The sequence below is a fragment of the Gavia stellata genome, chromosome 14 (genome assembly GCF_030936135.1).
Source record: "Gavia stellata isolate bGavSte3 chromosome 14, bGavSte3.hap2, whole genome shotgun sequence".
Classification (NCBI taxonomy): Eukaryota; Metazoa; Chordata; class Aves; order Gaviiformes; family Gaviidae; genus Gavia; species Gavia stellata.
This window is the reverse complement of record NC_082607.1, coordinates 7,674,618-7,695,614: the sequence shown is the minus strand read 5'-3', so window position 1 is coordinate 7,695,614 and position 20,997 is coordinate 7,674,618. Positions and strand designations below refer to the sequence as shown.

Genomic DNA, 20,997 nt, shown 5'->3' with positions numbered 1-20,997 from the left:
ATAAAAGGTAACATTCACATTCAATTTCCTTTATATAAAGCAACATAAATGTATAAAATTGCATTTAAGTGAAAAAAAAGTAAGGTTGCAGTCCTTTTTTTTTTTTTGCAAGAAGCTGAAAATGTATCTTCTCATTGCCTGTATATAATTTACACCTTCTATACACTACATGGTTTTTAAAAAAAATCCATAGCTGGGAAACTGGATAAATGGTGCAGTATTAGGTAACTGTTTCAACTGTTTCAACTGTGTGTATACAAATTCAATTTTAAGCTTTTACACAATTCCAAGTAGTTTATAATAATCTCATAACGATCAGGATTAGTTTTTGCAAAGTAGCTTTGACTACACCAAGTTCTGCCATTATCACGTAAGAGTTTTAGAGGGAATCTTAATTACTTTTCTCATCTTTCAGTGTCACTAGCCAGTGATTAAACTTCAGCGAATTATTATGAAAAAACCCCAGCCTTTTTTCCTTCAAGTTTTTCCACCGATAAGCCTGTACTGACCTTTCAGCTCACTAATGAGCACTGTCACAGCGCAACGTGTGTTTCGGTACATGGACACCAATCACAGCACCGCTGTCGGATTACTGCCGCTTCAGCATCCTGCTGCCTTACACATTAGTTAGTCACCACTTTTTCTTCCCTACTCTAACCCCAAAAGGGGTCTCCCGTTCCCCCCCGATTTCACAAGTCATCCACAGCAATAGGAATTTCGCTTCTGCCGTTGCTGAATGATGAGGATCAGCTCTTCCGCTGAGCCGGGGCAGCCCGGCTCTCCTGGCATCCCCAGCACTACACCCGTGCGCTAGCCGAAGATCCAAGCCCAAGAAAACCTGCGTTTTCCCAAAAGAGCTGCTGTTCAAGACATTTCACATTAATTCCAAACCACCTCAGGTTTGGACGCAGCGCTATTGCAATGGCTTGCTCCACCCTGAGACAGGACACTTGGAAATGGGAAGAGAAAGATTTGGTTCTCAGAAGGCTCCATCTTAAAACAGGCTGCAGAAATTAGCCCGTTTAATTGGCTTTATTCAGACAGTTCACACATCGCACACAGATGGCAAGCTTCGCTCTGTTCCCGCTAACGGCACCAGCAAAACCTCCAGCTGAATTTTACGGGAACAGACTTTGACCCTAGGAATAGAGTACGACACGAAACAAACCGAGAAGCAAGGTGTCAGGCTTGGGACCATTCGGGCTTGGAATGGTTTTGAATCACAGGAATTAGGCATTTCAGTGCCCGCATTTTAAAGGTTATGTAAACACAAGTCAGCAACTGTAGATTTAAGGAGAAAGGTTAGATTTGGCATATAGAGTGTATCTTCATTGTATTCACCGCGTACTTGATCTGTAGGCACCGCATTTTAGCAAAAAAAGTTGAGAAGGGGGCAAGGTCTGCAAGTTGAATTCTAGGTCTGTGAAATGAGCTAGGAAAAGGAATAAAAGAAGAAGGAAAAAAAAAAGCTTTGCCCACGGGACACATGCTGGAAGTGCAGCTCCTTACTTGCATGCAGCAAGGAGTCGAGCCGCGGTCGCGAACACGGTGCTAAGGAACACCACTTGCGTTGAGGCCAGTGCAGCGTGTATAATACAGTGGTCCTGTCCATACGTCCCCTCCCATGCTGGCTGATGTAAGAGCAGCCACCGGCCATAGGGACCGTGCACACCCCTTTCCCACTCAGGTAAGGCCCGCTGCAACGTCCTTGTGATGCACGCCAGAATTTGCATGCAGCTGATCCGCGTTCTGCTTCCACCAGAGTCGAGGACGGACCTCAGGGATGGCAGCCAGAGAGCAAGACTCGATTCTTCCGAAAATTAATAGTCTGCGGTTCAGCGAAATTTGATGAATGGAATGTTCCATCTAGTCCCAAATTGTTTCTTTGCATGGAAGTGACACAAAGCCTGAGAGAGCGGGAGCCAAACCCAGTCACAGCGTAGAGCTTGTTACTTCCGAAAGGGACTCGGATGCTTCTCACAGCAGTTCCTCTGCATCGCTCTGCGGAGCGCCAGGGCCGGGGCCGTCGGCACGAGGGGGGACCCTCACACCAAGTGGCGGTGGCACAAAGGGTACTCCGTCACCACTTATGACTCAATGTAACAAAAAAGCTGCTTTTTCCACATATGAAGTAGCAGAGAATTAAAAAAAAAAAAAAATAATTAAAAAAATCGAGCGTCGGGCATCTCACCTCTGCTGCGCACAACCTAGACAGAAAAGTTCCCACGACCATGGTACAGGTAGATTTCAAAGGAACATGCCAATTTAAAAACCAAATAAAGTGTAAAATGAAATCAGGTTCATGTATTCATTTTATTTTTAAACCGGCTTCTTTTTTCTTAGTGCAAATAACTCAAGATGCAGTTTTAGATGCCTGCAGGTTTACAGGCACGCCCTGTGTCCCTGGGAACATCCAAGGACCGCACGGTCACTCAGGCCTTTAAAGTGTTCGAAGCAACTGCGCAGCGCAGTAACGCAAGCACAACCACAGCAGCCGGGGCAAAACGGCTGAAAGTCTGGCACAGCCCAACTTTTGAGATTCTTTCCTCCCCACGAAAGCTTCCTTCCACCACGAACAGCCACAAGAAGAGGAAAAACGACCTTTTCTTCACCCTCCATCAGGAATAAACCCATCAGCAAACTGGCTGCGGGAGGATGCTCAGGCGCTTCCCAGCGCCGCAGGTCACCGCACGGACACCGCCGCTGCATATGGACCGCAGACCGCTTCCAGCCATACCCAGAGGATGGAGATGTGCCTGAACCCTTTGCACCATCGGCGAAGACTTCTCCTGAATTTTCAAGTATTTCTGCCGCGTGCATCTGGCAACCCACGGCTGGGAAGGGGCAGCCCCCCCCGCCGAGGGGTCGCAGCCCCAGCACCAGGCGAGATGCTCGCAGGGCTGCATCCAGCTTCTGCGTGAGAGGAGCAGGCTTGTCCCCCGGCGCCTTCGGGGAGCCGGAGGGGGCTGTTACTGGGTTTAAAGTCTGCGCTGCTACTTTGGTCAGGCAGAGCAAGAGACTTCAGCAGCTCTCTGCTGCTCTGGGACAGATCTGCAGCGGGCAGAGGAAGCCCCCGTGTGAAATGGGGCTGGCATTGCTCTCGCACTTTGATTCATGCTGTTTTGTTTTGGGTTAATTTCTAAGGATGCTTTCTCAGCCTCCAATGACATAGAATTTGGCAGAATTTTCTTTTTCGGGGGGTGGGGAAGCCACAAGCCCAAAGACAGTCGGGTACCGTGGGGCCAGTGCCCTGGCTCCTGCTTTATCAGCGTGGCTGCTTACTGTACTTGGTAATATTAAGAGAACTATCAGGTTAAAACCATGTTTTTTTCCTACAGCATGACAATATGCAGTGTTTGAATGGAGCACTTTAAAGTATCCTGAGAGGACATCTTTCTGCCAGATTAGTAACAGCATCTTCAGTCTTCACATAACCATTCTCTATACGTTTGTATGAGACTAACATAGGCAGATCAAAGGGGCCAGTCTGCAAAAATCAGAAGGAAAACGCACGTGTATTGCAATTGTTACATTCCCGAACTCATAAACCTTTTGCTGTGTTATTTTTAGAAAAAAAATACTTAAAATTTTATAGGAGAAGAAGAATGATTAGACCATAATAAAAGTGCCAGCTTTCATTCACAACCAAATAACAGGATGGTAAATCAATTTGCGCAATCTGCAAAACGCCGTATGAAGTCTGAAAGTGGCATCTGCCTCGCTGCCCAGTGCGGCTCCCAGTCCAGCTGCCTCCCACACCAGTCTGCACCAGTATACGGTAGTGGAGAGCACCACCTAACGACTGCGGGGAAGGAACGGCCGCTCGGCTCGTCAGCAATGCCCGGGCACGCAGAAACCCGGATTTATGCCAGATACATTTGGAGCTCTGGCAAGCCTGGCTGCTGGACCTGCCTTTCCAATTAAACCGATCTCTTTAGAAGCAGGTGTGGGTCTGCAGAAAATTTACAGTTTTATGTATGCAGCAGACACCACACAGCTATGTGACATCTCAGCTAAAAGCGGAATTGTGAATTCAGTTGGGCACTTTTACTTTTTTATTCTGCTATAGGCTTACTGTGATGTTTAAAATCAAGTAAACTTGTACTAGGATGCTCTCTGTGTGTGTATACACATACAGACACGGAGACATGCCTGCTGTACTGTATGTTGACATACACAGACAAGTACATATGTTTAGTTTCAATCTATGCAGATAAATTAAAATGTACTTATTTCTATCTGACAGAACAGCATGCACCCTAGAGAAAGGGATTTTGGTAGAGTTCAGATGCAATACTGGAATCATTTTAATAGCTGAGATTTGAATACTTCACTGTAAATACATCAGTTTGAGCTTTTATAACCACTGTTAGCACAATTCACTGATTGTACTCTCAGACTAAGTTGTCTGTTTAATATTAAAGCATCAGTTACATTGAAAGATTTGTTTACATGCTGTGAAATATTTCAGTTTGAGCTGCAAAATATTTCGGTTTCAGAAGATCCGTGCGCATATGGGATTCTGAAAAGGCTGGATAGGACAATGTCCCCAAATTAAAATGCATCCCAAGCATTGCATCTCCATTCCACAAGGACAGGCGCCCCACACCGATAGTCAAGAGGATTACAAGAACCATGGTTTAATTGATTTGAGGAGTTACATTTGGTTAATCGATGCCTTTTAAAAACCATCCCAACTCCTTTGGACAGGGTACCTGTTACAACACATTAGACTCATCTGAGAATGTTCTTAAAAGAAGTGGTCTGACAGAAGGTCTGGCCGACAGTGAATCAGGTACCTTCCTGCTGCTCTGCAACAGCGAGGCAAAAAAGACTTACAGCACAGGCGACGCTCGTCCCTGCCTAACGGTCGAGCAATAAAAAGACACACATCTTCTACAGCTAAGTCACATCGTAAGGGACGCAGCAATACACGCTCCCTAAATACCACGGCGGTTAACACTGCCTGGGTTTTGCAGCGCAAGAGGCACGGAGGGTATTCAGAAACTAGCCCTGCTTGCTGAAACAGTTAACTTCAGGCTTGCAGGTTTATGCTCCAGGTGCTTTCCAGGGAGGAAGAAACCATCCTTGATCACCACCTAACCGGTGTCTTTAAAATAGCGAGCAACCCGGGAGATCTGCAGTGAAACCAAAGGCTAGGGACGTGTATTCAAGGCACTTCGCTGTGGGGCAGCCCCACCATCCCCGTGGTCAGCAAGGCCGAGACTATCCCTCCCCGTGGTCAGCAAGACCGAGACTATCCCTCGTCGCGAGGGTTGAGTGCAGCGGCTTATTCGCTTGTACAAAGAACAACGGTAGCACTAACAAGTGGGATGGACTGGGCAAGACGGGCACTTGGGGAGCTCCTCCTAGATCAAACAAGCCTGAGCTGTTGGCCAAGTCATCATGAGAATGATCAAAATTGAGTCCACTTTGTCCCACGCTTTAGAGAAGTCAGTATCTAGCCCACAAACACACAAAACTACAGTGGGGAAGGAGAGCGTAACGGGCATTGGCCGCGTCCACCTCGCTCGGACAGCCCAAGCACGACCAGCTCGCCCACCTGAGGTGCGGCAGGAGACCAAAGGGAAAGAGAAAGACAAAATATTTAAGTAAAAGATTTAAATTAAAGCAAAAGGGGCAGGGGGAAAAGCAGGGTTTTGCTGGGTGAGCAAATCGAAACATGGGTTTTCAGGAGTTAGGCGTTAGAAGGAGGAAAAAAGCAGTAGAGCAAGCAACACATAGTGAGTCAGAAAGGAAATCACCTTATTCACTCCAAGAAAAGCTGTGATTGCTGGAAGTTTGAGAAAGCATGAAGATAGTGGATGTTCCTGAGGAAGGAAGGCGCTTCGTTACCTAGTTCACAACAGCACAAAAGACAGAAAATTGCAGTACAAGAAAGAGAAAAGCAGAAACCAAGGAAAACACAAATGCGCCTTGCAGTTAAAAAAAAAAAAAAACCCAAAACATTTCTACACAGAAAATTGAATAAAGACTGAGCAGAGCCAATGCGTTGTATTATAGGGAACTCGGGGTGAAACCCGGTCCCGTTGAGGTCAAGGGCAAATGCCCATCGACCTGGCCTCAGTCCATCCTCCCCTTCCAGAGGGACCCTCAGCTGTCAAGTTGGGGGTTCAGGCACCTAAATAACATCCCTAATCTTGTTTTTCACTTAATGCTCCCCTTGGGAAACTGATGTTTATTTTTTTCCAATATTAAGGTCAGGATCCTCAAAAGGGTCTTGTTTTGAAATCATCTACCTGGCCTTAGCTACCTTGAAAAATTAGGTGACTGACTTCAGTGTCTGACTGCTGACACAGTCATCCAGAGCTGGTATCTGCTTCAGGCGTTTTAGAAAGCTCTTACTCAAAATGTACATTTAAATATGGCTCAGCCCGTGCTTAGTTAGGTATGCACATACAGAAAGACTTTTTCAGTCGATGATTACTTTGCTTTGTTAAACGATTTCACAAGAGCCTTATTTTAAAGGTGCATAAAGCACTCTTGAAAGCAAGTATTGCATGAGGGAACGGATCTTCTGGCCATCAGCTGAAGGCAAAAATGGGTCCACTCTCAGGTGAGTTGAGCTGGGGCTTGGTCACCCCCAGGTCACTCTTCCAGGACAGTGACCTATGTCCGCAGCTGAGAGCGACTCGCTCCCAGCCTATTCAATATGGGTGTCAAGCTAGAAACTATTAAATCATACTTAATTGGAAGAAATTACATGAAGCCTCAAAGAATTCAACCATACTACTTTTACCATCTCTATTGCTTTCAAGTTTAATGGTTTTGGGGATTTTTTGTCTTGCATGTTTTACTTCACTGATACTGTGCCAAACTTGTCCTTCAAATGTTATGGGAGAGGAAAACCTTTACTACTTCATTGGATATATATTTTTATTTAAATCGAGACAATCATAATTTTTAAATAAACCGAAGACAAGTTAACCCAGCTGAGAAAAGCGCACCGAAACCTCATGGGATATAAAAGCTTCAAAAGCAGAGAAGCCTGAACCTCAGTATTCGGAAGGTCAGCCCATGGTTTCCCGGGACACGGTCAGGCCAGCTGGGCACCGCTCTGCCGGAACCACGGTGCTGGTCCGCGGCACGGCTGGCGGGCAGAAGCCACCTCTGTGCGCTGCCACCTATGCACATGGCCAAATCCTGCAGCTGTGCCGCCGGGGAGAGCGATGGCCAAACGCACACTGCCAGCATCTGCTGGGTGGCGGTGGCGGGGTGACGCCGCGCCGGTAGCGCTGGCGCCTGTCCCTTTGGCTGTGCCCTACCGCTGCCTAAGGAGGTGCAAACCCGATGGCAAGAGGCCAGGGCTGGGCAATACGCCGCGTACTGACCCGAGGCAGGACTTGCTGATGTTGCAGGGGGAAAGAGAGGGGCTGCAGGAGGGAGGGGAGGCGCAGGCAGAGGCATGGCCGGGGTGAGCAGGGGCTGCCGGGGGGACGGTGCTGTGGGGATGTTCGGCACCTCCGGGCAAGCAGAGAGCAAGGGGCGGGGGGTGTCTCAGCATGGTGCGGGTCGTGAGGCCGGCAGTGCTGGCATTCACCATTTGCCGGAGTGATGGAGAAAACTTTTAGGAGATGGCTTACGCTTCTAAAACAAGCCCTCCTCCTCAGCAGCGGAGGAAAGCTGTTAAGAAACCAGAGCGCTTTCAAGGAGAGCTAGACACTGCTGGCTAATGCCATGGTACGAGCCCTTATCAAGTGGGGTGGACAGATGTGACAAGACCTGACCCTGTTCCCCCTGCACCGGTACCTGAGGACATACCCGAGGGGAAGATCATGGGTGTGTTCTTTGACATAAAAACAAGTAGCTTTTTTGTTAGGACACAATATGGTGGGTTTGATGATCAGTTCAGGTTGGAAAGAGATGGCCAGTTTCCATCCGGTGAAAGCAACTAAGGAAAGACCTGGATTGAGTCTCCCCTTGCTACAGATTAGGCAGTATTTTTAGATGAGCTTCTTGAAACTTCTGGTACGTGAAAGAGCAAGGCGAGACTCTAGAAAGCCTTCCTCGAGATGCAAGTGGTACACGGTACTGTTACGGGTTCATCTGGTGTTTAAGAGAGGTCTTCCTAAAAATACTGTGTGATATATCATCTTGTTCCTTACCTGATGATTCTTCTCTTTTATATTTTTTAAAACTATTAGAAGAATTTCTGGGAAAAGGCTGATAAAGATCAGGAGAATTATTGCCAGCCACGTGGAAACAGAAGTCAGCATATGGGCAAATACAAAATACATTCTTTGCTGCTTCAAGAAAGGCCTGAAAAAGAAAGGATACAAATAAATCCTGGTTAACACAAATTCCCCAAGAAGGTCAGCATCAAAGGCAGATTCAGATCAAACTATTAGCAGTAACACCTCCCTTTCAGATGGAGATGGATACAGCCTGCGCAGAAACACACTGTCCATCCTTCTCCCAACACATCTCCTGCCTTCAGCTGCGCTACTTCTGGAGGACTGTCCTGTCACCTTACACGATGTATCTTCCCTCTTCCACATCTGTTTCGTTTCAGGGTGGGGAGGGGTTTGAATTTTGCTACTATCACCAGTTTTGCTGCTATCACTGAAAGGTAAGTTATTCACCTTATCAAAAACCAGATAATTTTATTTCAACTTTGGACTTTGCTATAGCTTCTGGTTTGCTTTTGATGGTGGAAAACCAGAGTCTCTCGGTCCCAATAGGTTATTTGCCTCTTCCTCCCTCCCTTGATGATGGAGGAGGAGCGACAGATGCTTGTGAAAAATGCCTCATAAACAACTGATGACCAGGATCCCAAAGCAGTTGTTGCTCAAAAATATTGAGCTATGCAAGTTAAACACACCAGTAGAAAACTCACACATTTTAGCACACAGATCCAGCTAGATCGCACATCTGAATCTGTTGGTTAGGAACGATGAAGAGTCAAACAAAGCCCATGACCCCCAATTAAAATATTTAAATCCGTTCCATATCTTTATTAGCAGGCTGCTGAGTCAAGGATCTAGCCAATAATCCATGGCACTAGCCCATGGGAAAGCAAAGGTGTAAAATGGGAGATGCTGTCTACTGTGAACGTCAACATGAACGTTGACTCCAGCATGGGAAATAGAAAAATAGTAATATTTGTAATGTACTATTGCTTGCCTGCTTTTGCAACAAAGTAAGTCTAAAATCCTGTTTGCACTCAAACCAATGAGAATTTCTTCTCCTATTTGGATCCAGGATTTCAGCAGCAGGATCTGTGTCTTCTCCTGCTTATTTCTCCCTCTTAAGCTGCCCCAGAGTGCCGGGTCCTCTTGCTCTGCACCTGCCTCATCTTTTCTTTCCTTCTATATCACTCGGTTTCTTCCCACCATTGATTTTTCCCTTCTTTCCCATCCACATGCACAAACAGATCCTGAAATATTTACCCCAGAACCTCCCAATGAAGACAAGGGCCTCAGCCCCAGAAACAGCCCGTGGGCAGAAAAGCAAACCACCTCTTGCCAAAGCCGAGCACCTGGATGGCGACCAGGGCGTTATCTGCTTTCAAGCTATCCCTTTGGTAGAGAAAGGAGCATGGTTGCACACACCCTGCCCCCCGTAAATCTCTGGATAGCCCAACCGAGGGGATTCTGTAGCCACATCCCCCGCAAAGCCAGTACTGGGCATTCCCCTAAGAAAGCACCATGGAAAGAAGAAAAGGTACTTGCCAAATGACTCCTCCCCAAAAGAACGAGAAAAACACATAGAAGGCAAGGGAGCCCCAAATCACAAAGTGGTTCATCCATGTCCAGAATCGGGTATCTAATGCTAGCTGTGTGAATTAAAAAAAAAAAAAAGAGACAGAACAGGCATTAGATGCAGAGTGTATTTGATTGCATTTATACAAAGTTCCAGGCTGCTTTCACAGGAAGGTTGAAGGTTCTCCAAACGGTTACCTCTCTGCATATGCGCACCAGGGAAAATATTTTCAGTAGCTACAGATTGGCACAACGTCAACAGGGAAACAGCGACTTTCTAATTGTAACTGATAGTTTTTAATAGAATAAATTGATGCAACCTCTGATGCTACAAGAAAGAAACATCTAAAGGTCACGGGGACTCTAATTGCCTCCTGCCACCACCTGCTGTCCTGAACCGAACATAAAAAGACCTTTTGTAAGGTCTTGCGCAAACTGTTCATTCTGGAAAGCTCCATGAAACAAAGCAGATTTGCTATTATTATTTGTCAGACGTGCTTCTGTGATCCCTCTGGTGCTTAGCGGTGTCTGAAACAAGGTGGACAAACGCAAGTTGTCTTATTGTTTCTCTCTGCTTGCTGGAACTCAACGCCAAAGGGTGAAAGTATGGGATAAAGTCAACCGTAATCAACTGGAGTCCTCAGAAGAGGGCAAAAAATAGGAAAATGGTTTAACCAAAACATAAACACTTATAGAGCAGCACAGTCCAGAAATACAGACCACAGACTACACAAAGGACAGTGCTCAAGAAGCTACTCAGCAAGTTCTGCCTGCATGGAAGAAGAGATTTAAGTGTAGGGGGGACATATTCATAGAAACTTCATCTTCAACACATTTACCGCACAGACTTACCCACGATCTCACCCCACAGCACAGACGCATGCATTGGAAAACGACTGCAAAAATAAGTGCCTGAATAAGTAAGGAAGATCCTAACCTTCAGAGTGACGGTGAACACCAGCACGGTGAAAACTATCGTCCCAAAGGTCCAATTCCCAAAAACCTGAAAAACACATTACATTGCCACAGGCATCTTGGTCCATCTCCTTGGAGAGGCACAGAAACGACGATGAGGACAGGGGTGCAAGCAGGGACTGGAAGGGAAGGAATGGGATGGAGCGACTGCTACGGGGGACTGATGCTCGGAGAGGCACCGGGTGCCCCGCACGACTCGCCACCCGCTACGCTACCCTGTGCCATGCAGTGCCACACGGACGGGTGACCCAGAGTTGGGATGGTGACAGGTACAACCTCCTACTAACAGCAATGTCGATCGAGGATACAAGTCATTGGACCACCTGTATTGCATGGTTTCTTGGTAATTTACTCAGTTTCTGCTTTCTTGCAACACTTCTGCTCATCGTCTCGTTTTAGTCCCATTTGCAGAATGCACCAATGGGTGTTTTTCCATCTGGTTTGGTTTGCAGATACTAGTGACTACGCACGACAAAGAAAAGCAGATACTGTATATAAATCCAAATGATGGCAATGAATGGGAGGGATGCTTACCAAAGGCTGTCAAGATCTGAATGCATACATTAAAACAGAAAGTGAAATGTAAAAGTTTTCAAAAAATGCAAAAAAATTAAAGTCAGTAGGAGCGAAAAAGGAGTCAATCAAACATACATGGATATTATGAACAATTGCTGGTAGCAGTTCTTACAGGCATAAAGTGTTTACAAAACAGGACGTAACCACAGATCTTATTTTAGTGCCACATAGACTTGACCTCTCAAGGCATTTGCAGAACATATCAGTGCTTTATGTTTCATTCAAATACAACCAGAATGGCTATAAATCTAGAAAAGCACTGAATCTACAATACAGGGGCTTGACTACTTACACCTGGCGCCATAAATGTCGGCATTGATGCAACATATGCATATACATACACAAATTTCATCAGCTTTTCTCCAAGTGTTAGCTGCTAAAAAAAGCTAAGGTATTTTCAAGGGTCACAAGTGATGGTGTAAAGAAGTTTTCCATCAGCTGATATCTGTGTTGTGTACCCCCTTGGGGAAAGGGTCCTGAGACAGCCCAGGCCACCACAGCTGGCAGCCACACAGAGCTAATACTTTGCTCTGTACTCAGTTAATCAGCAAAAAGAAAAAGAAGGGGGGAAAAACAAAAAAAGCAATCTTCTTTTTTCCCCCCGTCTGTGCAAGTTAGCCCGGAGCAGCTCCCACACCTCGCTCACGTGGCAATGCAAGCGCTTGTCCCAACACCAGAGGCACGAGCAAGCAGACAGCAGGGAGAAGAACAGCCTGCTCGTTCTGACAGCGGTGCTAACTTATGCTGGCTTCGAAGCGGTAGCAAAACCCCAGCACCAGCCTTCCCCCACTGCGAAGGGAGGAGGGCGGCTGCAATCACACCCTGGAGCAGGCGCAGCACACAAGCAGCCCTGTACCATGTCTGCGCTGACAAGCGGCATCTTATCGAGGCGGGTTAATTCAGTTGCTCGTCACCAGCCAAACACGTGCCAAATTTCACGCGGCACGCTGGTGGGAAGGACGGCCACTGCTCCTGCCCTGGGCCAACGCCTGGGACCATGCAGAAAAGTGGAAGAGCGCTGTGCAAAGCTTGCTGGGTTGGAATAAAGCTGTGTGTAAGGCTAGTTATTTTACCTAGTGAGTATAACCAGCTCAGCCCTGTTTCCATGGCAATCTGGAAAACGTTTCATTTCAAGCATTTGCTGCAAAATCACACCATAAGCAAGGCTACACCGTCGGACAAGACTCAAGACACACCGCACAGATTAAGCGTGTAGATATTCCCTGCCAGGCATATAAAAGAGGCAGGGCACAAAAGAAACGCTCATCTTTCTCTTCCTTTTTTTGGTGGTGTTACCTTTCCGTTATCTTCCAACGATGAATTTTGAAAAAGAAAATAAACCCCAAAGAAAAACACGAGTCCTTCAAAGGCGCCCAGAAAGGTCCAGTACAGGAACGGCCTCCACTGCAGCATTGCATTATCTGAAACCTTCCTGCCAAGAGACGGAGTAACAAGAATCACCATCACATTTAGGATGTGCTGCAAAGCCCCTTGCAGCCAGGTGATCAGCGGGCTTTGGAGCAAGCCCTCGCTGTAGGAGACAAGGAGGTAAAATACGTATCTGCCAGCATACAGGACGTAAACATTTGCCATATGCAGCTGCTGGTCATGAGAAATCCTAAGAGGTTCAGCATATTAATTTGTTTCGTCCTTCTCCTCTAGGTAACTTGGATTAAAATCCAAGCCAGCCCAAAGCAAACAGCTGTGACGCTGTCCTGAGCCTCTCCCGCAGCCCCTGCGCTGCCCTCGCTATCTGACATGAACTGCTGAATCTTAAAACCAGGACAATGCTAAAGAGCAGTCGTATGGGACGCAGCGGATCCGTGGTGTGCTTCCCCCTTTTTGCTGAATGCACAAACTCCCTCTTTGAACAAAGCTCTGCAAGTCCCATTCCTGGAAGAGGTGTTTTTCTGCACAGGCTGAAAATAACCTCCTAAATCGTATGGTGGGTGTTTTTAACACGGGGGTTGTAGCAGGAGGCTCTTGGCTGAATATAGGATGAGATCTGGCACGGAGGCAGTGGCAGCAAACGGATGCGCTATGGGCAGAGCTCTGCATGGGCTGCAGGCAAAGCCTGGGGAGAGGAGAGCAGCCATCAGGGCAGCAAAACAAAGTTTCCTGCGTCGTTACCCTTTCAGATGACCTTTAAAATTTTAAGATTTATGAGGGATGAAAGCATGTTTATGGCAAAACCAAAAATCCCCATTCTTTTCTCATTTTTCTTCCTAGCTGTTAAAGCAATACATCCATTTTCAAGAAGAAGTACCTTGCAAACCGGTGTGGTTCTGGGCTCCTACAACTGCAGTTTCTAAACCAAAACCCTACCGATTCCTATGCACGATGTTGCAGTGACAACGCTCTAACGTACTGCAATTTGGGTATGAGCAAGGAGCATGGATAAACCAGACTGTAAGTGGGTTTTCTTGCAAGGAGAGAAAATACAACCAACTTCCTCATTGCAAGCTCTGTTTTGCATACACATTTATGTCCTGCAGCATTCATCGTAAACAGGCTTTTTACAGCGCCTCAGACTACAGATCTGCACTGCAGCAGGTCAGCACTTCATACAGCAGCGGCGCAGCAGTCGTTCTGCATTCAGCAGCACATGCACAGTCATGAATATTCAAAGTAAAGCTATCTGCCTGCACAATTAATCTCTTTTCCCTCAATGGACAGACCCCAGAGATCAGAGAGCCCACCAGGCGAACGCACAGGGGCCTGCTGTTATTGGGCTATGCCACAAAATATTCAATTACCAATTTATTTAACAGTATGTGCAGTGGCATCTTGCCATACGAGTGGAGGAACACGGAGATCTAATCAATCATGGATCTGAGTACTTATTTCAAAAGCACCCAAGCCCCCTTCCTAGCCCTACCGCCCTTATTGCGTTTGCTGATTTTTCTATACCTAAAGCAACTTGCACGCAGTATCTTTAGGTACCTGCTAATCCCCTTTGCTGCCCCTGCAAAGGCATCACTCTCGGCTGGAGCACGGTTTGCCGCACACAGCTCCTCAATGGCTGCGTTGTATGAAGGCGACAGGGCTTGCGCAGGGCACTGGCCAGAGCAGCCCCGACCCGGTCTCTCTCCACAGCGGTGGGCTCGGCGCTGAGCTTACTGCCAGGCAAGGGAATTAGCAACAGCGATGCACGAACAGGGGCTTCCCCAAAAAAGCGTCTTCCTTAGTCCTTGCTGAAGGGCTGCGCCCAGGTACGTGCGCACGGGCAGGGGCGGCGGGAAGGTGGGAAGCATCTCTGTTTCCGTGGGAGGTTGAAGCCCCCCTCAGTTGCAACCAAAAAAAGAGAGAAAGCAACCAGCAAAGCAGAGAAAGGCATTCTCTTAAACTGGGCTTGCCATGGGCAACGTGGCAGAAAACTCGGAGCGCATGGATCGAAGAGCAGAGCTCCCCAGTAACAGGCTCTGATATGGAGATTTGACCTGCGGAGGGGAAGCCTGGGGGAGGATATTCATTTAGACCAGCTGAGAAACTACCTGCCTGCGCTGGGCTTCAGGAACATTCGTCTTTCCGAAAATGAATGGATCTTTTTTTTTTTTTTTCCTCCTGAAAGCTAGATCTCCCCTCCATCCATTACACGCTCTTTCATGTGCTTGGCTCATGCTGCCTAGCTCAAAGCTAACATGAATGAATGGTCTGGCCACACTCGCAGCTTGAATTTTCTTATGATGAAGAATTCCACCTACGGTTTATTTTTCTATAAAGACACAGCAGTGCGATTTGCTAGACCAGATACTGTTAGAGAGCATAAATAAGTAGAAATAGGCAGTAAATAGGGCATTGCTCAGCCCTAATGCAGCAGCAGCAGAGCCGGCCGGGACAGAAACAGCCTTTTCTGCTGTTCACGGTGACCCCATCACTGACACGGGACAGAGACACCTGCTTACACTGCTGCACCAACAAAACTTAAACCACGGATAACCAAGTTGTGCGGAGGCTTAACCAGTCCAGTGCTACTTACATATACAGCTGAGGATCTGAGGTCAGCGTGTCGATGTTGATATGCTGCTCCAGGAGGCTGTATGCCAGGATAGGTAGTGATGTGAAGCAGATGTTGTACATGGTAAGATAAGCAGCATCGTACAGTGGCTTAAAAGAGGAAGAAAGGGTAAAATGAGACAGAAATTCCACTTTAAAAGTCTCCCCACAAAGAGATTAAAAGTTTCCAGCGCCTGCCTCCGTATATACCCTACAGATTCATCCCTTTGTCATAGCCACACAGTTTCGTTTGACAGGGGGTCACGCTCCGTGCGATGCCGGGGGGCCAAGGCACCTGCAGGCTGCGTGGCTGGGACCCCGCTCCCATCGCTGAGAAGTTTTGTAACTGGCTAGTCTCATCTCCAGCTCATTCTCCAGGAAAACATGGTTAAACAGCCCTTATCACAGCTTTTCTGTAGCTGCTCTTGCACTGCTGTTTCTATTAACATACTTGATGTCACCTGTGACTCTAAAGGCTAGACTGTTTCAGAGGAACTATGGCTGCTTCTTTTTTTTTTTTTAAATAAAAAAAACCCACACAAGCGGCTCTGCCGAGACAAGTAGAGAATTATCTCCTATCGCTTACTCTTCCTTACCGTTACTTTTGAGCCCAAATAGACACAAAAGCCCCTAAGCTGACACAAAAGCCAAAGTTCTTGTCTTCAAGCACGTGAGCCCACCCACCACACGGATCTGTCCGCCTGATGCTCACTTGGACTAAGCAAGTCTCTGATGACACTCATCACGTGTCTTTTTTTAAAGGCTGTCATAAAAGAACGAACTGTTCTTCCTTTTGAGAGACACCTTTAATACAGGGAAATGCAGCAGAGGAGAAAAGATCAGGAAGTCTTTGAAAACTTTTTCTATTAAGAGAAGTAGAAGTAGCAAAATCAGGTGCTGACAAACCAGCTAAACCCCTCTCTCGTTGTTTTAGGAAGGTGTTCATCTGTGTTTATGGGTGGTGGATGGGAAAAGAAAGAAAGCAGATTTCTTTCTTTTCAGTTATGGGTCTCAAAAACATTATGCTGCGGATAGGGTGCTGAGCAACAAAGTCAGTTCCTTCTGTCCTCTAAAGTGAGGTGAGGAAGGGACAGGATGCCAAAAGCCAGGTCACTGCTAGGAAGCCTCACTGTGCCTCTTGCTTTTTATCCTGGCTTTATAGACTTGTTACTGGAAGTTACCTGCTGTGAGAATCCACAGAAGAACTGGTATAAAAACTGCGGTAAAATGAAGCAAAGGTTCTAAGGAAAAAAAGACAAACGGTTAGCAGGGAAGTGCTTGACTTCTCAATCTAAATCCAAATAATTTTTCCTATCATCAGACATTAGTGTCTGATATTACAGTATCAGACAAGTTAGGGCGCTGTTTTCTACCAAGCGCAAAACTAATCCAATGAGCAGTTAGTATCTGCAGAAGACACTGGAAGAAAGTCACGCTCCCACTCCCCTGTAAGCACTGCTTTCAATTGACAGGCACATGGCAGAGACACAGCCTGTTCTAGGGAAGGAAAACAGAGCTACAGAATAACCTATACGTTTTTTTTCCCTGTGTACTATTTTTTTCTATTGTCAAAGAAACCCATAGTATAAACAAAGAAATACACTGCACACGCATCCTTACCTTATAGAAGAAATACTGTACAAGGTGTGCTATTCTCACGTAATATAAATGCCCATGTGCTAGTAGCAATTTTCTTAAATGTTTAAACTTTGGCACAGCGTAGTCGCTGTTTCTGGAAGCCTGCCGTCCTTCTTTGCCTTTTATACCTGGAGACAGAAGTGTGGCAAGGGGTTAATCCCTAAGGGACTGGAATCCGGACCGATGCTATGGCAAGGGGTTAATCCCTAAGGGACTGGCATCTGGACCGATGCTACCCACTAGGTTTGTTCACATCACTCAGTGTCTCAAGGCATGACAAAGGCCATATTTCCCTCTTGAGTGCCCCAGGAGGGCAAAAAACTAACGTGCTGCAAGACTCGGCGTGATTTTGGCTCCACAACACTCAGACCTGCCTCTGGAGTTTTTAAGCTATATTTAGGTCGCTGTCTGAGTTCCTATGTACGAGAGTGTGGTGAAGAGTATCTAAGCAAACCTGATGAAAGATAAGGAATTGGTTTTCCCACGGGCTTGCCCGCATCTCACACAGCCTAGTTATTTCATTGCAGACGCTCAGCCTCCTGAGACATCCCCGCAGAGCTGAGCTCAAGAAAGACAGTTTTGTTCACTCAAAAGCCACATCCAAACAAACTGCCCTGGGACCCCATTCATTAGAGGGCACCGTGGCATTTCCAACAGCCCCAAATAAAGAGGCTGGCTTTTCTCTTCCATCAACCCTTCTTTAGCGGTATTAAAATAATCTCCAGTATTTCCTGTATCTCTGACACCAATCTGCAGAAAGGGGGATAGTTTCCAGTCCGATGTCAGTCGTATGGACAGGGCAGACACAACATAACTGAGCATCATCCCCTGGGAAACATGCGCAGGTCCCCAGTGTTGAGTTACTAGCAGCTGTGATCAGATAGCCCTAATAAAGTCTGATATTTTCATTGCACTGCCTTTGCAACAACTGCCAGTAATCACTCATCAGTGTGCTACTTGTGCCTTTTTTTTTTTCCGACCAGCAAGCAATCTTTGCCACCTTAAATTTGGCCATAGGGCTTTTGAACACAATCTGCAGTTTATCACTGATAAAGAGAGCGGTACTATCAAAGGTGAGCAGTATATGATGACCCCAAGCATTTATCTGGAGTCAAACCCTGGCTCCAAAGAAAGCAACAGCGGACTTTCCGCATTTTTCAGTGGGATCAGTTTAGCCGTGCGCGATGAGAAATACTGACTGCGCCTTGACAGTGAGCGCCAGCAACAGCAGACAGGTCGTAGGTGTCAGATGGGCGTTATCAGGGGGTCTTACCTATTCCAACGTGCGCTTCCAAGATCATACTAACATCATTCGCACCATCCCCGATGGAGAGTGTTATGGGGCTCCCTTTTGTGTTCTTCACCATTCGCACAATCTAAAAGATTTAAAAAAGGGACAGCAGCAGAAACCAAGAATTCAGTAAAAATCTGCCCCACTTGCAAGAGCCCCCCCAGGACAAGTAGCCGGGATTTTACAGTAGCAAAATAACACCTGGAGAGTTCAGATCAATAAAACCCTTTGTTATTTCCTTCGCCGTCACCAACCAGAGCAAAAGCCAAGATCCAACCGCACCGGGCTGAAGGACAGTATTTCAAAACACCCTATATCAAAACGCCCTTCCCTTCTGCCAAACCCCGCTCTCCCAAAGGCAGGACCCCTCAGGCATTTCGGGGGGCAGAAAACCCTCCCAGAAACCCTCCCACGGGGCAGAAACACGCCGCTTATCAGCCTTGTGATACCATCAGCTGGCGTGAGGAAGTCACGGACTCCACTTGACAAATTGGAAAGGAAGAAAGAACAAATGGGGGTTTTGTTTATTTCTAATTGGCTTGGGCTTGTGGCTTCCTGAAGGCATATTAAACAAAGTTTTTACATTCATATTTGAAAGACTGGTGTGTTTCCATCACACTCTGAAGCTCAGACGAGGCTTACACACAGCCTGGAGAAGCCCTAGCTGATTAAGACGATCAGGTCAAGTCCCAGCTGATGGATTTAAGTGCATCACATCATCTAATGACAAGCTTCAGTTGGTTAAAAGTAAATACCTGTGCTTTCTGCAAGGGAGCCATCCGGCAGCAGAGCACTGCGGTACACTTCAAGCAGATTTGTAGAAATATATTTTTGTAATTACTAGAACTGGAGTCCTGAGAAGGGTTGAGTATCAGAGACAGCGTCGAGCCATCTATAATCAGGCCGTATTCTTGACTCAATGTCCAGCTTCTGTAACGCAACGAGGAACACGTTTGAAATAAAATCACATTTTAAGAAGTCAATCTAGCCGCTTGTATCATCTTAGTGCAAAAGAAATTGCTTTTGTATTAATCATCTTCTCGTCCCTTTTTGGGGGCTTAGCAATCTTAAAAAGCTTGGGTTTAATGTGCGCTCTTCACTAAGGGAACTGTGTAATTAAGTTCAAAACCAGCTAATACTAGAGATGACGAGCAAAGCGGAGGAGCCAGCCGCAGCGTGTGCAAGCAGCGAGATCCCAGGGCCACAACATGGTCCTGTTTCTCCATGAAGTTTGTGTCTGCATCCCAAGTGCACGTGGGCTGGGTCCTCTTGCTTACCTCTTCAGGCCTCCCCGGTTTTTGGGAACATCCTGAATCAGCTTTTTATGGTACTCCATCAGCAGCTCATGGAGCCGATCCTCCTTTCTTTCGCTCTCCCCCACCGTTTTCGCCGTCAGCTCCAGCAGCTCGGTGCTGGTCTGGAAGAGCCTGCAGGCGTAGCAGGTGGATTTGGCAGTTTCCATCTTATCTCCCGTCAGCACCCAAACCTTCATGCCGGCTGCGTGCAGAGCTTCGATCGTCTCTGCCGACTGCTCCTGCAGCCTGCAAGCAGAAGCAAAACATCACTCCTCAGGTTGGTCCACACTTAATCCATATAACCCTTATTTTGCAGGTAGGAAATAGCAGCTCAAGAGATGTTAATTGATTTTCCCCGTGCTGGAGAGATCACTGCCACTGGAATAAGGATTAGAAGTCAGCAATTCCAAATTCTTATTTGCAGCCAAAAAAAAAATAAAATCACTGCGTTATACATATATATACACTGCATATATGCGAGACCTAAGAGTCAAGAGTAAGAGATTAATTTACACATGCAGTTACTATAACTGCACATGAAAATGAATTTGTTTTGATGTGCAAATTAATGCTACGTGCTTAATTCACCCTCTAGAAGCGCGAGTACTTCTGTAGTTTCATTAATAAATCCTAATTCCTACTACACCAGCCGATTTTAGCAACTAGGGCACTGTGTAATGGGTTGTGCCATGGAGTAGTTAATTGCCCTGGACACTTCCAGCATCTGCCTGGCTGCTCGGTTCCACCACGGTAAGTTCTACCACGATGCAACATCAGGGAGAAACTGCAGGTACCGCTGCGTCGGTGGTGGTGGTCACCTCTTTACCTGTCTTCTACGGCAGTAGCCCCAATCAAGTGCATGTCTGCTTCTGTGTCTTCAAAAACCTTCGCCATTTTTTCCTCCCTGTCCTGCAGAGCCATCTTAGCTTCATTAAGCTGTCTGTCAATTTTGTCGTACTCCTTCTGAGTTAGTTCTTTGAATGCCACGCAAAGCGTTCGGTAGCCATCCTGGTAGGGGGAGGGAAAGAAAAAATAAAGTGGACAAGTGCCCTAAAACCAGATTTTCTACAGCTCCTCGCTTTAGGGTTAGCGCTTTTCTCCACCATCAGTACTGACCCTGACGGCAATGACAATTTGTAGGCTTGAGTCAAAAGACCAATTTCTCTGCGTTTATACAATAACTTCTTCCCACCAGAGTAACCGTGGTTATGCTCATTACGTGCATGGGATATGGCAGACAGAAACTAAGGGTGAAGGACCAGAGCCGAGAATGTGTATCCAGCCGGGACAGCAGGGACCGGGCGTCCCCACGACAGGGACCAGGCATTTCTCCCACCGGAGAAAACAGCCTGCTATTGTTACTTCTATTTTTAACCTGCCTGGGAGATGCTCGGACACAAGCGTGATGGAGACCATATAAGTATATCAAAAGTCAAATAAACATTGGAAGCCAAAGAAGCAGAAAAGGAAAGAAGCCTGGCTTCAAAACAATGTGAAGTGACAC

The 20,997-nt window shown here is 46.7% G+C and overlaps 1 protein-coding gene across 1 annotated transcript in view; it reads right to left on the bottom strand.

Annotated features, from left to right (window-relative positions):
* Window positions 1–3,017: 3,017 nt before the first annotated feature.
* ATP11C (ATPase phospholipid transporting 11C) overlaps window positions 3,018–20,997 on the bottom strand; it is a 56,171-nt gene continuing 38,191 nt past the window's right edge. The window contains exons 18-29 of the mRNA XM_059824610.1: window positions 20,320–20,501; window positions 19,476–19,739; window positions 18,954–19,128; window positions 18,181–18,283; window positions 16,890–17,035; window positions 16,451–16,510; window positions 15,253–15,380; window positions 12,570–12,705; window positions 10,660–10,725; window positions 9,693–9,796; window positions 8,127–8,280; window positions 3,018–3,487 (exon numbers count right to left, since the gene is read on the bottom strand). Of these exons, the coding sequence (XP_059680593.1) occupies window positions 3,371–3,487; window positions 8,127–8,280; window positions 9,693–9,796; window positions 10,660–10,725; window positions 12,570–12,705; window positions 15,253–15,380; window positions 16,451–16,510; window positions 16,890–17,035; window positions 18,181–18,283; window positions 18,954–19,128; window positions 19,476–19,739; window positions 20,320–20,501 (1,635 nt within the window). The 3' untranslated portion in view covers window positions 3,018–3,370. The remainder of the gene's footprint in view (window positions 3,488–8,126; window positions 8,281–9,692; window positions 9,797–10,659; window positions 10,726–12,569; window positions 12,706–15,252; window positions 15,381–16,450; window positions 16,511–16,889; window positions 17,036–18,180; window positions 18,284–18,953; window positions 19,129–19,475; window positions 19,740–20,319; window positions 20,502–20,997) is intronic.